This window comes from Simochromis diagramma, unplaced genomic scaffold, assembly GCF_900408965.1.
Source record: "Simochromis diagramma unplaced genomic scaffold, fSimDia1.1 OVJJ01000321.1, whole genome shotgun sequence".
In the NCBI taxonomy this organism is placed as follows: Eukaryota; Metazoa; Chordata; class Actinopteri; order Cichliformes; family Cichlidae; genus Simochromis; species Simochromis diagramma.
The window spans coordinates 12,523,885-12,536,632 of NW_024386772.1; the positions used below are offsets into that span (position 1 = coordinate 12,523,885).

The window sequence follows — 12,748 nt, forward strand, 5'->3', positions numbered from 1 at the left end:
CTTCTTCCAGCGGCAGTTTCTATATTCCTCACCCTGCACCAAGTTCTTCGTCCTCATCACGGTTTGTGCTTAAAATATGCCTCCACTGTAGAAAAGGAGAAAGAAAATAGAGCCACATGAGTTAACAAAATAGTGGCACGTTCTTCTATGTATTAAAAAGCGATTTACAGTATTGTGCAAAAGTCTTGAGCCGCTCCTTATTTCTTTATATTTTGCTTCCAAGGACCCGACTTTGTTTCATTCTTTCTAAAGATCTTCTTTTGACATCAGCTGCTTTTTCACTCACTTTAAGTCCAGGTCTTGTTCTTGACCTGAAGAATATCTTATGTTTTGTTTCGCTAAACCATTCAAGACTAACCTGTTACTCTTTCAAGCATTATAAGGCATTTAGGACATGAGCCAGTGCTGTCTCTGCACATAACAGACTAGAACCAATTTAAAATTTGTTACCATTTCTTTTGTTGAATCTTAACAATTGCCAAAGATAACACCGTTTGACAGGTACAAAATAGTATTTATGTACTAATAAGGTGATTCCCAAAGAGCTTTGAGCTAAAAAGTGTACACAACAGTGTAAGTTTCTACAACCAAGCTCTGTCATGGTTTTCAGCCAGTTGTGTGTCAGATTTTGTCAAAATTGGTGGAAATATGAGCCTTGCATCAGATTGGCGACCTGTCCAGGGTGTACCCTGACTCTTGCCCTATACCTGCTCCAGTCCACCCACAACCCTAATAAGGATGAGCAGAAAAGGATGTTTGGATGGATGGACGATGGAATTATGAACACAGAAAAGTATCTGATTTTGATCCACTGTGCAATACTATCTAGAAATTGTCAGATTGGCAGCAGCTTCATTTTTCACTGCAAGTGCAGTAAAAGCATACCTTTGATAGAAAACACACAATGGGACAGTATCAGTCATGGATTGGCCTCCCCAGAGCCCGGAGGTCAACGTTACTGAATCAGTGTGAGATCATCTCAACAAAGAATGGAACAAAAGCCAGCCAACATCCAAAGAAGAGCTTTGAACATCCTTAAAGAAGCATTGAGAACAATTCCTGATAACTATTTACACAGCACTTTTTTGTATCTTTGCACATTTCCTAGCAAAATATTAAAAAATGAGGGGTGGCTTTAGACTTTTGCACAGCACTGTATGTGTTTTGTAATTTATTTTTTTATTTTTTTATTTTAACCTGCATACTCCTGAGGCAGCATTGATCTGTTAATAACTGTAAGGAAAGCAGTGATCCATTCTTTCTGCTCCACTTCGGTCTCACATGCAAAGAGGAACTTCCTATCTGGGGTCACTATTGTTATTCCAAATGGCCAATGGTAACCCTGGATAGTGGAAGGGAGGTTGGGAAGCACAATGTAGCCATTTTCCTGACTACCGATGAAGACCTCACCACGTGCATAAGCATCCTACAAGCAGAGAGAGAAGCAGTTTTAATGTATGTAATGTAGTTTTATGTACCTGAATCAAACTTAAATTCAGAAGAGTTAATGGATATGGAAATTGCTTCATTAAAGTATAAAAACACACAAAACGCGTGAATAAAATCAAAGGCGCTGTGCTAAAGGCTACTTGCACAAATTCTGGGTCATGGTCTCTTAAAAACAAGAATTGACTGTAGAGAAACATCACAGCACCATCTGCTGGTCACGGTGTGTAATTAAAATTCTTTTCATATGTTTTACTGGTGAAACTTTACTACCAGTGGATCCTTGAAATACATGAGCCTCCTGTCATCCATCGTAAACCACCTCTTCTTGAAGCCCTCTGTGTGCTGCAGGACAGAAAACAAGACATCGAAGTCATCTTGACGGCATCACTGTGATTTTTTTCTTTTATTTTTCTCCTGTGATATATGATCGACAATTTATCTACACAAAACAAAATCACCTTTGGACCAGTCTTCTCCATGTAGCCCTCTTTTAGGTAGTTTCTGGTTACCTTTGGCAGAAGCTGCACAAAGAAGAAGAAACATACTCAATCATTTCAGGAAAACGTTTGATTTGTTGTTCGTTTCTTTTTTAACTGTATATGTGCGCATGCTTATATTAAACTGACTACTGGTTTGCAGTTAAACCACATTGAGAAGTTGTTGTGATTTAGTGTTTTATATAAATAAAACTGAATTGAATTGAATTTGACATTTTAAAAATAAATACAGTTTACCGAGCTGTACTGAAGTTAAAAACACCTGCAAAAGGTTTAAATTAAACCTCTACATGAGCTTAAATCATGAGTACAGCAACCAGATTGAAGCACAAAAGATGCCATTATTGTGTGCAATATTACCTTCATAATGACAAGTTCAAAAGAAAAGGAAAAACTTGTCTTCAGCCACCTTAGTTGTAGCTGCCTTCATGCAGGAGCCCATACGTGAGAGCACTTACTCACCTCAGAGTTTAGAGCTAGAGGAAAAGCCACCTGCAGGTAGCGCAATCGAGCTGCTCTGATGCCATTGAACCAGTCCACTATTTCCTTAAGAGAAGGACATAAGGAAGTATAATGGCTAAGTTACACATTATCATGTCATTTAAACCATTGGTCCCATCCCCAATTAACTCCACCAACAAGGTAACTTCTTAAAAATGCTTTGTAAGAAAACCATCTGAAACTAAGCTAATGGCAAATATATTGGTCACAATTTTTAATTAAACAGATCCCTGTGATGCTCTTACCAAAGTAAATTTGTTACATGTTGAATTGTAATTGCCAAGCTTTTCCTCTAGAGGGACACATTAACTTTCCCAAGCTCACGATTTCCCATCTGAAACACCAAACGGGGCGTGTCAACTCACCTTTCCATCCTCGTGGTACACAAAGACATTCCTAGTGCTGTTGTCCTTTAAGTAGGTTATCTGCAGGCCATGGGCAGTGCCCATTTTGGATGGCTGGAAAGTGGCATTCAAAGTATTGATCTTCATAATCGCTTTAGGCTCTTTGGCCTGCAGAAAGTAAAGACTTTTTGTTAAACATTCTCGCCATTATCAAGGCTGTTTTTGCACATTATTAACCAATTGTAGACTAGGAGATAACCACATTTGCCAAAACACACAGGCTCCTTATTTATACAACTTCATATATTACAAAGAGAAAAATCAGGACATGTATGAAGTGATAGAGTGTAAGCAAAACAGACACAACTCACGTCATGCTTGTTAAAGTATTTAAGCACGCCCTCTCGCTCGGACAGAATAAATTTTCGGCTTAGGTATTGTCCATTGTCTCTGCCACGTTTCCACAGAAACCCTTCTCTGTAGCCTGCCAGGAGGAGAGAAACACAGGTTGGGGTGAAAGCAAAACAACTTTTATTAATGCTGAAAATCTCAGACACACATCTAAGAAATGTCCACAAATAAACAAACTGTTATTAACTTGATAATCAGATAGATAAATGTGCACTGGGTGATTTAGAGCAAGAAGAAAACTGTCACTTTTAAGGCTGATCCATTTACATTATAAAACAATGATAGCCTCTCTGCATATACTGTAGCATTAGCATTTGTTTTCGACCTTTGTTTCTGACCCTGTTCAGTGTTCAGTTCCCATCGCTTATGTTCATGCTATGTTTCAAATAAAATCTAAAATTATATGGTTTATTTTGCTTTGCCAGTTAACTCCTACTATTTTGATATATTTAGACAGAAATTGTTCTGAAGAGTTGCAGCAATTGCACAATACACAAAGCTTTTATATCCACTTGCCATTAAAAAAAAAAAAAAAATTGACTCATGCCGCCTTACACTCATAGCTGACACTTTAATTCCAGAAAGCAAGTACGGAAATCCCTAAACCCACATTGTCTTGCTAAATAGGTTTAAACTAATCCAAATGCTAAAGAAAACATAAGTTATATTATTGCACAACCACGTCTTGTGGTTACTCATCCGGTGAATTAAACGCCTATTACACAATCGCTTGAAGAGCTAACCAGTAACAACATTGGTGGAGTCCACTGAAAGACATACTGATGACCTTGTGCTTGTGTGTGTACCCTTTTAGTATTTGTGACCACTGTTCTAAGAACCTCAGTAATGGCTTTTACTATACATAAATAATTAAGCTTCTACTGAACTACAAGCCTGAAAATGACTGAAACAAATATGCTAGCACACACACTAAGCACGTTTGTTTCATAGCTGTAACTGAACAATCGGGAGCAGTGAATGACTCCACTTATTTTTAGTCATACCTAAATAATCATGTCAATCATTCACCTATTTTCTCCTCCCCACAAACACATAGACACACACACAGTAGTAGATGGTCCTATTCTTGACCATGGCCACACACAAAACCGTAATAACATTATTCTCATACAGACAATTAAAACTGAAACACTACGGAAATATAAAATGCACCCAAATAACAGAGCTAGATCCTGATGCTGAAGTTGATACGAAATCAAAAAACACTTGGGTATTGTTCCTCAGCTGTTACTCTACCAACACTGTGATGCTACAACGCAATCGCCACAGTCACACGTGAACTACAAAGTTTCCCCATTTTTACATGTAGCACTCAAAAGGCTAATTAGGCAGCCAAGTGTTTAAGGGTGCATACTACGTGAGCAAATGGTCTTAATCAAAATTAAATGGAAATCTGACTGGATATGAATAGCTGCATGTGTTCCTAGTAATATATTACATTGATTCGTCAGAAACAACGAAAACTACTTCCCCCGCAAGAAACTGTACCAAACAAAAAAAAGCACCTCATTTAATTGCTGCTGCTGCATGAGGTTAAATACATTGCTATAGAGGCCAGAGGCTTCAAAATAAGAGGAGGATGTGCCAGAAATTTATACAGTAACTTATAGTACCTGGAATTATGGTACACCTGCATCTTTCTTCACTTTCCTACTTAAATATGCATTTTGAGTCACAAATAGAACCTATTGCTATGGCTGAGCAATAGCTTCATCAATAATTTATGAACCTGAACCTGTTTTCTTCCACCTCTGGGATGGGGTCAAACCTTCCACAACGACAGAACAGAGGAGAAGAAGAGAAATGATTCACTGAGATAACAGAAAGTTAAAGATTTGCAAACACTTGGTAGAGCAAAGGGAGTTTCGGATGGCAGTGTCCGTCTCTCTCCAGATCCTGCACAGATGAATACTGGATGTTTTGGCATAAAATCTATGTGCGCTGTTGTATACAATGCTCATGCACAAAAGAGGGCATTCTTCCTCCACGGCAGGCACGCATATTCACATGCTCTAAACCTCTGCACAGCACAACACAAGGGAGCATTGACAGAGAGACAAAGTTTGACTGTCATGAGACTATGATAACAGGGCTTTATATTCTCTACCTGCAACTGAGAAGACTTTTAGTTTCTGCATGCAAACATCCATATGTGTGGCAGGATCTTAGCCCAGACTCAAATCTGCAGTCTACATTTTAAATATGTTCAGCTGACCTGACTAACACGAGACCAGAGCAATTAGTTACAAACCGTCCTGCTTGCCTTGCACATCTACTCTGCAGCACTAACAATACAACGCACAATACACTTCAGATTGTATACTGGCGCACAACAAAAGCAAATCTTAAGCTTTATGCTAATTTTAAAATGCACGAGGTTCCTCAGAGACACCCAGTGACAACCTCATACGACTTAGTTAAAAGGGAACTGTGTTGATTTTACCCATCACATTCTGCTTCCTCATCATGTGGACTACAGCATGTGAACCTACCATCTGTGATGCTGCGCTACTACAAATTCTAAGACACAATCGCACACATACACACCTTCTGAAGGTGTGGTTTTGAGTAACAAAGTATTGTATTATATAATGTACAATTTTTTTTTAAACTGCTTTCTGTCGGGTTGAACAAAATTTAACTTGCCTTGTTTCCTGTTTTCCAAACAGACGTTACCAGGGGAAGCAGTCTTTCAAGCTTGATAGTATGTATGGTTTGTGACCATCATTTCTTATCTGGGTAACATATACACACGTCTGACAGCTTCCCATTTCCTCAGACTTTGCTCAACTCTGAGTAGTTGCTAAAGAGAAGAGTGGATTTCTCAGAACTTAGCAGCATTGTAACATTGTGGGGTAGGCCTATCCTTTATGTGTGGCTCTTTTAAATAAAATCCTATGAATAGGTATGAACCCACAACACAAGATCCCCATTGCCCTGAAAAACAAGACAGCCTGCTCTGGAAATAAAGGTCTAATCACAATAAAAATACTTCAAATTACTCCGTTCTACTAAATTATTTATCTCAAAGAGTGCCGGGTTAACTATTCACACATTAACCTCAACTTTTTGCCCATTTTCAGCACTTATATTCTGTATCTAAACGTTTCATACAGTGTCCAAAAAAGTTGTAAATATTAAAATAAATAATAATTTATTGTCATTAATACAACTACGCCTATCTTTTTGGCACCGATTAATAGAGTTTGGTGAAAACCATACATGCACTGTGTATAAAGGTCTTAAAACAATATATAAATAAATAGTTACCAACAGTTCAGACATTGGTTAGAAAGAATAAAGATGTATAAAGATAACAATCAAATAACTGGAGTTTTTTTTTTTATATAAATAAAGTTTCTCCTGTCATCGATGTTAAATATATCATCTACTTTAAATATCTTAAAGTGCATTTTATTGCTTTTAGCATGGATTCAATTCAAATACATTTTCTGTTTGCTATTTTATTTAGGTTTTCTGAATCGACTGCATACTGCCCTTACGACTGTAGAAAAAAAGCAATTTTTATGCCATGATTTAAACAGCATAGGGATTTTCTGCTACACACCCAGCGATGCAATGCACCTCATTTTACAATCATGGCCATTGTGCAACTCAACAGACGATACTGACGATATGAAATGAGAACTCTAAATGTAACGTCCACTAATGAGGGTGTGTCCATATTATTCAGAGAAGTGAATAAGAGAAGATTGTTTTGGAAACGCTACATAATCTTCGCATCATATTCTTAGCTGTGTCATGCGAAAATCCCGATAGTCATAACAGGCAGACTCATAGTAGTCCAGTCTTGGCATTTGCACACTCATTACCAGTCAGTGGCAGAGGCATCCGTTATTGATTAACTGAGTCTGGTTTCCACTGGTGCTTCTTTGTCTCTTATGAGACTGCATTGGGCAATTAGCCAGACGTCCATTATCAAAGGGACATGATTCAGCACAAAAGGCATAGATAAGTGTACACATTAAGTTTGAGTTTAGATAAACTAAAATGAGAAAAGGGTGTTTTGGTAATTAGTGACAAACGAGAATAAAAAGGATCTGTAGGGCAGAAAAAGACCGTTTTCTTCACTTGATGACAAACCCTCATTGTCTCTGCAACATAAGCCATGCTGACACACCATCTATCTCTAAACAGCTGACTAATTAAGCTGGGCTATGTAAATGAGCACTGGGTGATGGTGCCTGGTGGACCATGACTATTTATTTCCTATTACACCCTTTGAAAGTATGATGCCATTACCAAGTCACATAGCACCTCCTGCAGCAACTGCACCTGCCAACATCTCACCAATTAAGCTGATATATCTCATTTCTGTTTTTATGCCCTTCAATTATTTTCTTTATTCCCAAAATCCTGAATTATTACTTGAAGTGGAGGCGGTAAAGTGGCGTGCTTTCTGTCCTCGATCCTTGTTTGGGTTAATAGATGACGCTTTCTCGCTGATTCAATCAACACTGAATGGGTGGTGCAGCGTAAGACGCAGAAATACATCTTCTTTTGGTCATGTAAAAGGGTATAACTATATGCATATAACTGTGCACAGGTATGTTGTATTCTTACCTGCCGAGTAGGGTTCCTGCTTTTCCACGCACAAAAACTCCTTCCTCTCGTACTTGGCTCGGATCCACTGATCCCGCAGGACCCTGCAGAACGGAGGCTGTTAGACACTCAGCTTTGCCTGGGTTTGATGTGTACTTCATGCCTCAGCTAATTTGTTGTAAACATCTCATTAACTTGCGCAGATGCCGACCCTCGGGGATTCATTTTGTGCAAACATCTATCAAATACAACCTCATCATCTTGTAATTATCATTTGTGTCTCCCTTGTCCTGTTTCAAACATAATAACGATTAGATGGTGTGTGATGTACTTTAGCGTCATATTCTTCTCCTTTTTCCCATTTTCTGTATTTTTTGGTTCCCTTAATAATAATAATCGTAATAATTGCACTTGTATGCATCTTCTCAGTATGTTCAAACTGCTGCGGTATTACTGTGTGTACAGCTCTTCACTGTAGTAAATGGATCTGCCTTTTTCATCCCTATTTTCTTCACTCATCAGTCACCCCTCCAAAACACAACACATGCCCGTTTAGACTTTCTGACATGACAGGTCACTGTGGTGCTGTTCAAAATTGTTATTTATATCACTGAACAGTTAAGAAGAAACCCTCGTGCTGAATTGCTGCTTCCTGTTCATACTACAGGAACTGGGCATTCTTATCAATGTCATCCTGCCAAACCAAAACCACTTGTTAATGAAGACATCCATTTTCCCAACAGCTGCAGGCTTAAAGGCACCATTGCTAATATTTACTGCATAAAATAACAATTAATTTAGAGTATATATAGAGAGAAATTTACTAGTGTTAATAGTTTTCAATACTTATTACTAAAAACAAAAACAGTTTCTGTCATATCCCACTGCTTTGTGCTTATCCATGTTGCAGTCATAATAAGAAAAAGGAAACCTTCTTTCAATTTAAAGGTTTTACATATCAAGACATAATAAAAAATAATCTGGTCCTTAGCCTGTGTTAAAATGATCATCATCACCCCTTTGTCACTGTGCTCGACTGTTGGTTTGGGGTGTTTGTGCTGAGGTGCTGCGTTTATTTTTTTTACCAAACATAGTTCTTGGCATTATGGCCAGACTTTTGACTTTTGGTTTCATCTGTCCAAAAGGCATTGTTCAGGAAGATTTCTGGTATGCTCAGATGCAACTTTGCAAACATAAGCCATGAAGGCGGCATCAAGGCGACCCTTCTAAAGTGCCATATTTCTTTTGTTTTTCTAATTTTCTACTGTCATGTACTTTAACATTTAACATGGTTGGCAAGAGGTCTTACAATGTTTTCCACTTGTGAAGAATCTTTCTCACTCTAGGAAGATGGACTTGAAATTGTTGGAAAATGACCTCATAACCCTTTCCAGACTAGTGGGCAGCAACAATTGCTCCTATAACATCACTGCAAATGCCTTTCATCTTGGGCATTGTGTCAGTGCGTATCTGAATGATCCAGAACAACAAGCTGCCAAAACTTCTTTGTTTGAGGTGCTCACACTTACTGAAGATCAATCAATCAAGTCCATTTGATTAGTAGAACCTGTGTGCTACCTTCCCTCTCAATCCCTAAGGTTATACTTTCACACGGCTTCTGCAATTTGGCTTAATCTTTGTTAAATATACAATGGCACAGTGCAGTATGTCATGTATTGTAGCTTGTCTGAGGTTGTATTTACCAAATTTCAAGATTTGCTGAGGAACATAATATTTTTTATTATGTACTAATGTGTAAAACCTTCGAAGTGAAAGAGGGTGTACTTTCTTTACATTTTGACTGCGTATTTAGAGGTGACTCAAACATAAAGTGGAACAAAAGAGGATGGATTACTTACGTGCAATCCTTGAAGGTGGGGCAGTAATAAAAGGCAGGAACTAGCTGTTCATATATGGCTTTGGCAGCATTGTTACCAACAGAGTCCATAAACTGTGGAGGAGGGGAAAAAACATTCACTCTATAAGGAATATCTGTTTGTGTTCACAGCTTTCTGTAGATATTCAAAATGCTGCTGTTTGGAGCTCAGTGTTAGTTTGGCTGACTCTTTGCCCAAAGTTTGACTGCTGCACTTTTGTGTCTTCGTATTTAAAATTGAGGACGCTGCTCAGCACGCAGAGAAGTATACACAGACACGTCTTTGCATAAGTACACAAAGAAGCTGGTTGTGTCCGTCAGCTGCTGGCCCATTTCTTTTAGTCCAAGCTTAATTCATATAGATGACCTTTATTATTTTTTCAAGCAGAGATGCAGGGGGAAGAGTGGGAGACAGAAAGATAGCTGCTCATAGATGCTTGAGGGAGATGGGTGCAGATGTGATTTCAAGCCTGATTGCTGATCCCCTCTTACTAGAGGATCTCCTACTGGGTTTCTCACCTCCAACTCAGAAGGGGTCCAGGGATCCAGAATAAGAGATTTGACCTTGCTGATCTGAGCAATGTTTCGATGGAGGCCTGAGCAGCTGTGACACACGAACACGCCAAGGGTGTACGATGCCCACTCTGGGCCTGTAATGCAGGATAAAGAGGAATATGACCACACACACACAAAATATTTTACCTTACGTAACTGCCACACTGAAAAATTCCTGACAGACACTAATGGTTCCAAATAGTAACTGGGAAAAGTGGTTATCACAGGCAAATAGAACAACCATTGCTGTAGTTGATTAAGATTTCAAATAAACACAAATATGTTACAAATGTCGCCTGAGAAAGAACAGAAATCAGCACAGGCAGAAGCATAACAAGATTAAGACAAGCTAAGGATAAAAGCTTGATTGTTTCTCGGTCATTCTGCCTCTTCGTCTTTAACATAAGCAGATGATCAGCGCACCGCATAAATAGATTTCCACATATGCTCACTATAGTATACACAGGAAGTTACTAGTGCGCAATAAGCTTGTTTCTAGGACCTAAATTTAGGCAGCCTAAATCTTCAGTATTTATATCAAAACCCCGTGTTTTTAATAAGCGTCTGTATGCAGGAATAGATACATAAATACACATCACATTCACCTTTAACATGAATGCTTAAGCAAAGGTTTAAAAGTTGAAAAGCAGGGAAAGAAAAAACTTCACAGAGTTTTATATATACCACACACTCTCTTTTTTTTTTTTTTAACTCATGCAGTATGACAAGCTGCACTAAATGTTTTTAAATTTAGTACAGAGAACAAACGCTGAGCAGGGTTATAATACAGTGAAGGTGTGAGGAGATGCAGATATATTTCGAAGTTTAATTTTTAGCGTCATTGCACTGACCAGCGTGAGGCTATATTATACCTGCCATTGTGGTTATTTTGTAACTGAACCGCAGAACTGGGGCTACAAGATTGGTGTCAGCATTCAGCAGCCTTTAAACCGTCTCTGAGGAAGGCAAAGCCGCACACATGCAAGAGAGCATGAGAACAAAGAGCTCGATTACTTCCTCGAGCATAATTTAAAAACTGTGCACATGCGAAACCGTGTATCTGTAACACTGAGACAAGATGCTGGCGCGTGGTTAGCAAGTCCCACGCCGACTCACCCTCCCGGTCTAACACTGAAGTCATTCTACACAGAAAGTGTAATGCACGCAGAGCCTAAAAATATATTTAAAAATGTATGAGTGTGTTCAAAACTTAGAGCTGAAAGAAAGGACTCCAAGAGAACTGCAGCCGTGTTTATTACTGGTATTTTAATATGATGCTCTCATGTGCTTGTCGCCTTCCACACAAGAGAATCTTGAAGGCTGCAGAGCAGATAAGTGAAAGTAAATTTCACAAGCAACACCTTTTTGAAAATGCATGCATGCTCTCATATACTGAGCTGCAGATTTGATTAATGTTAAACAACTAGGTGTGTTCCTCAGGGTGTGTGACCACATGTCTGCAAGCTGAAGAACAAAACCAACCACGGACATAAACACCTATTTGGCTACTTAGCATGAACAGTAAAAAATAATAATAATAAAAAAAATTTTTTACTGAAACTACTGAAAACCTCCGACTGACAGTATTGGTTGTTGTTGTTGTTTTTTTTTTAGCAGAACTCACAAACGTATTGCATCAGTGTGAAAATCTTCATTGTGTCAACTATCGCACAGGTGTCATAACTGTCCGAGAAGAGAAACTAAAGCAGTTACGTTCGTGTGTCTCAGTTGGGATTGCCACAGAATGAATGAACACTCTTAAAACTGGATGTCCAGCATCTGAGAGTGACTCCACTCCTCCAGCCTACCTGCAGCTCCACAGTCGGCACAGTTCCCATTCCCAGGTTTGTCCAGAAGCGCTTTCACACGCTGTCTGATCATTTCGTGATCGGAGGTCATTTAAGTTTAACCTATTTTGCTCCGACGCCTGATCAACCCCTAAAATCCTCCAGCAGTCTTGCATAGAAAGTAGCCCAGAGACTGTGGCCGGACGAACTGAAGTAAATTCGCAGGGCGTCAGAGCGCGCTTGGCCAAACAGGAGCGGTGTCGATTTTAGGTGGTGCCTCGATGAGAAGAAGAAAAAAAATGAAGCACGTTCAGCGTTGTGTAGATGCTTTAAAACTGAAACAGCAAATGCAAACACAACTCTTCTTTGTTTATTTGGAGGGAGACCTCCAGTGGTCATAATGGAGACTTACGCAGAGAATGGAACCACCCATATTTGACCTCTTCCTCGCTATTTCACTTCACTACAAAATGTAGTCTGCCAGATCAGTCATTCAAATCTACTAACAAACTCGGCAGGCACAGTCACACAGAAAAGAACATTTTAGATCAAGGTTTGATTAATTTAAATATGCTAGGGACAAACTGATTTTACTGTGTATAATAACTGCATTTCTTTTAGATCTGTTCCATTAGACTGTACAGAGGTACATTGTAAGCTGACTCACTGGCACAGTTTACTGGACATCCTCATTAATAAAATTCGTTTCACCCAACCATTTCCTGTTAAAGAAGATTAAGACTG

General features: G+C 38.9%; 1 protein-coding gene across 1 annotated transcript; it reads right to left on the minus strand.

The window, feature by feature from the left end:
• LOC120745023 (arf-GAP with dual PH domain-containing protein 1-like) lies at nucleotides 1-12,386 on the minus strand. Its single transcript, XM_040049637.1, has 11 exons — nucleotides 12,026-12,386; nucleotides 10,182-10,312; nucleotides 9,646-9,737; nucleotides 7,808-7,890; nucleotides 3,163-3,275; nucleotides 2,813-2,959; nucleotides 2,409-2,492; nucleotides 1,908-1,970; nucleotides 1,720-1,791; nucleotides 1,198-1,426; nucleotides 1-85 (listed from the first exon to the last, which is right to left on the minus strand). The coding sequence occupies exons 1-11, from the start codon at nucleotides 12,114-12,116 to the stop codon at nucleotides 57-59; spliced, it is 1,134 nt and encodes a 377-aa protein (XP_039905571.1). The 5' UTR covers nucleotides 12,117-12,386; the 3' UTR covers nucleotides 1-56.
• Nucleotides 12,387-12,748: the final 362 nt, after the last annotated feature.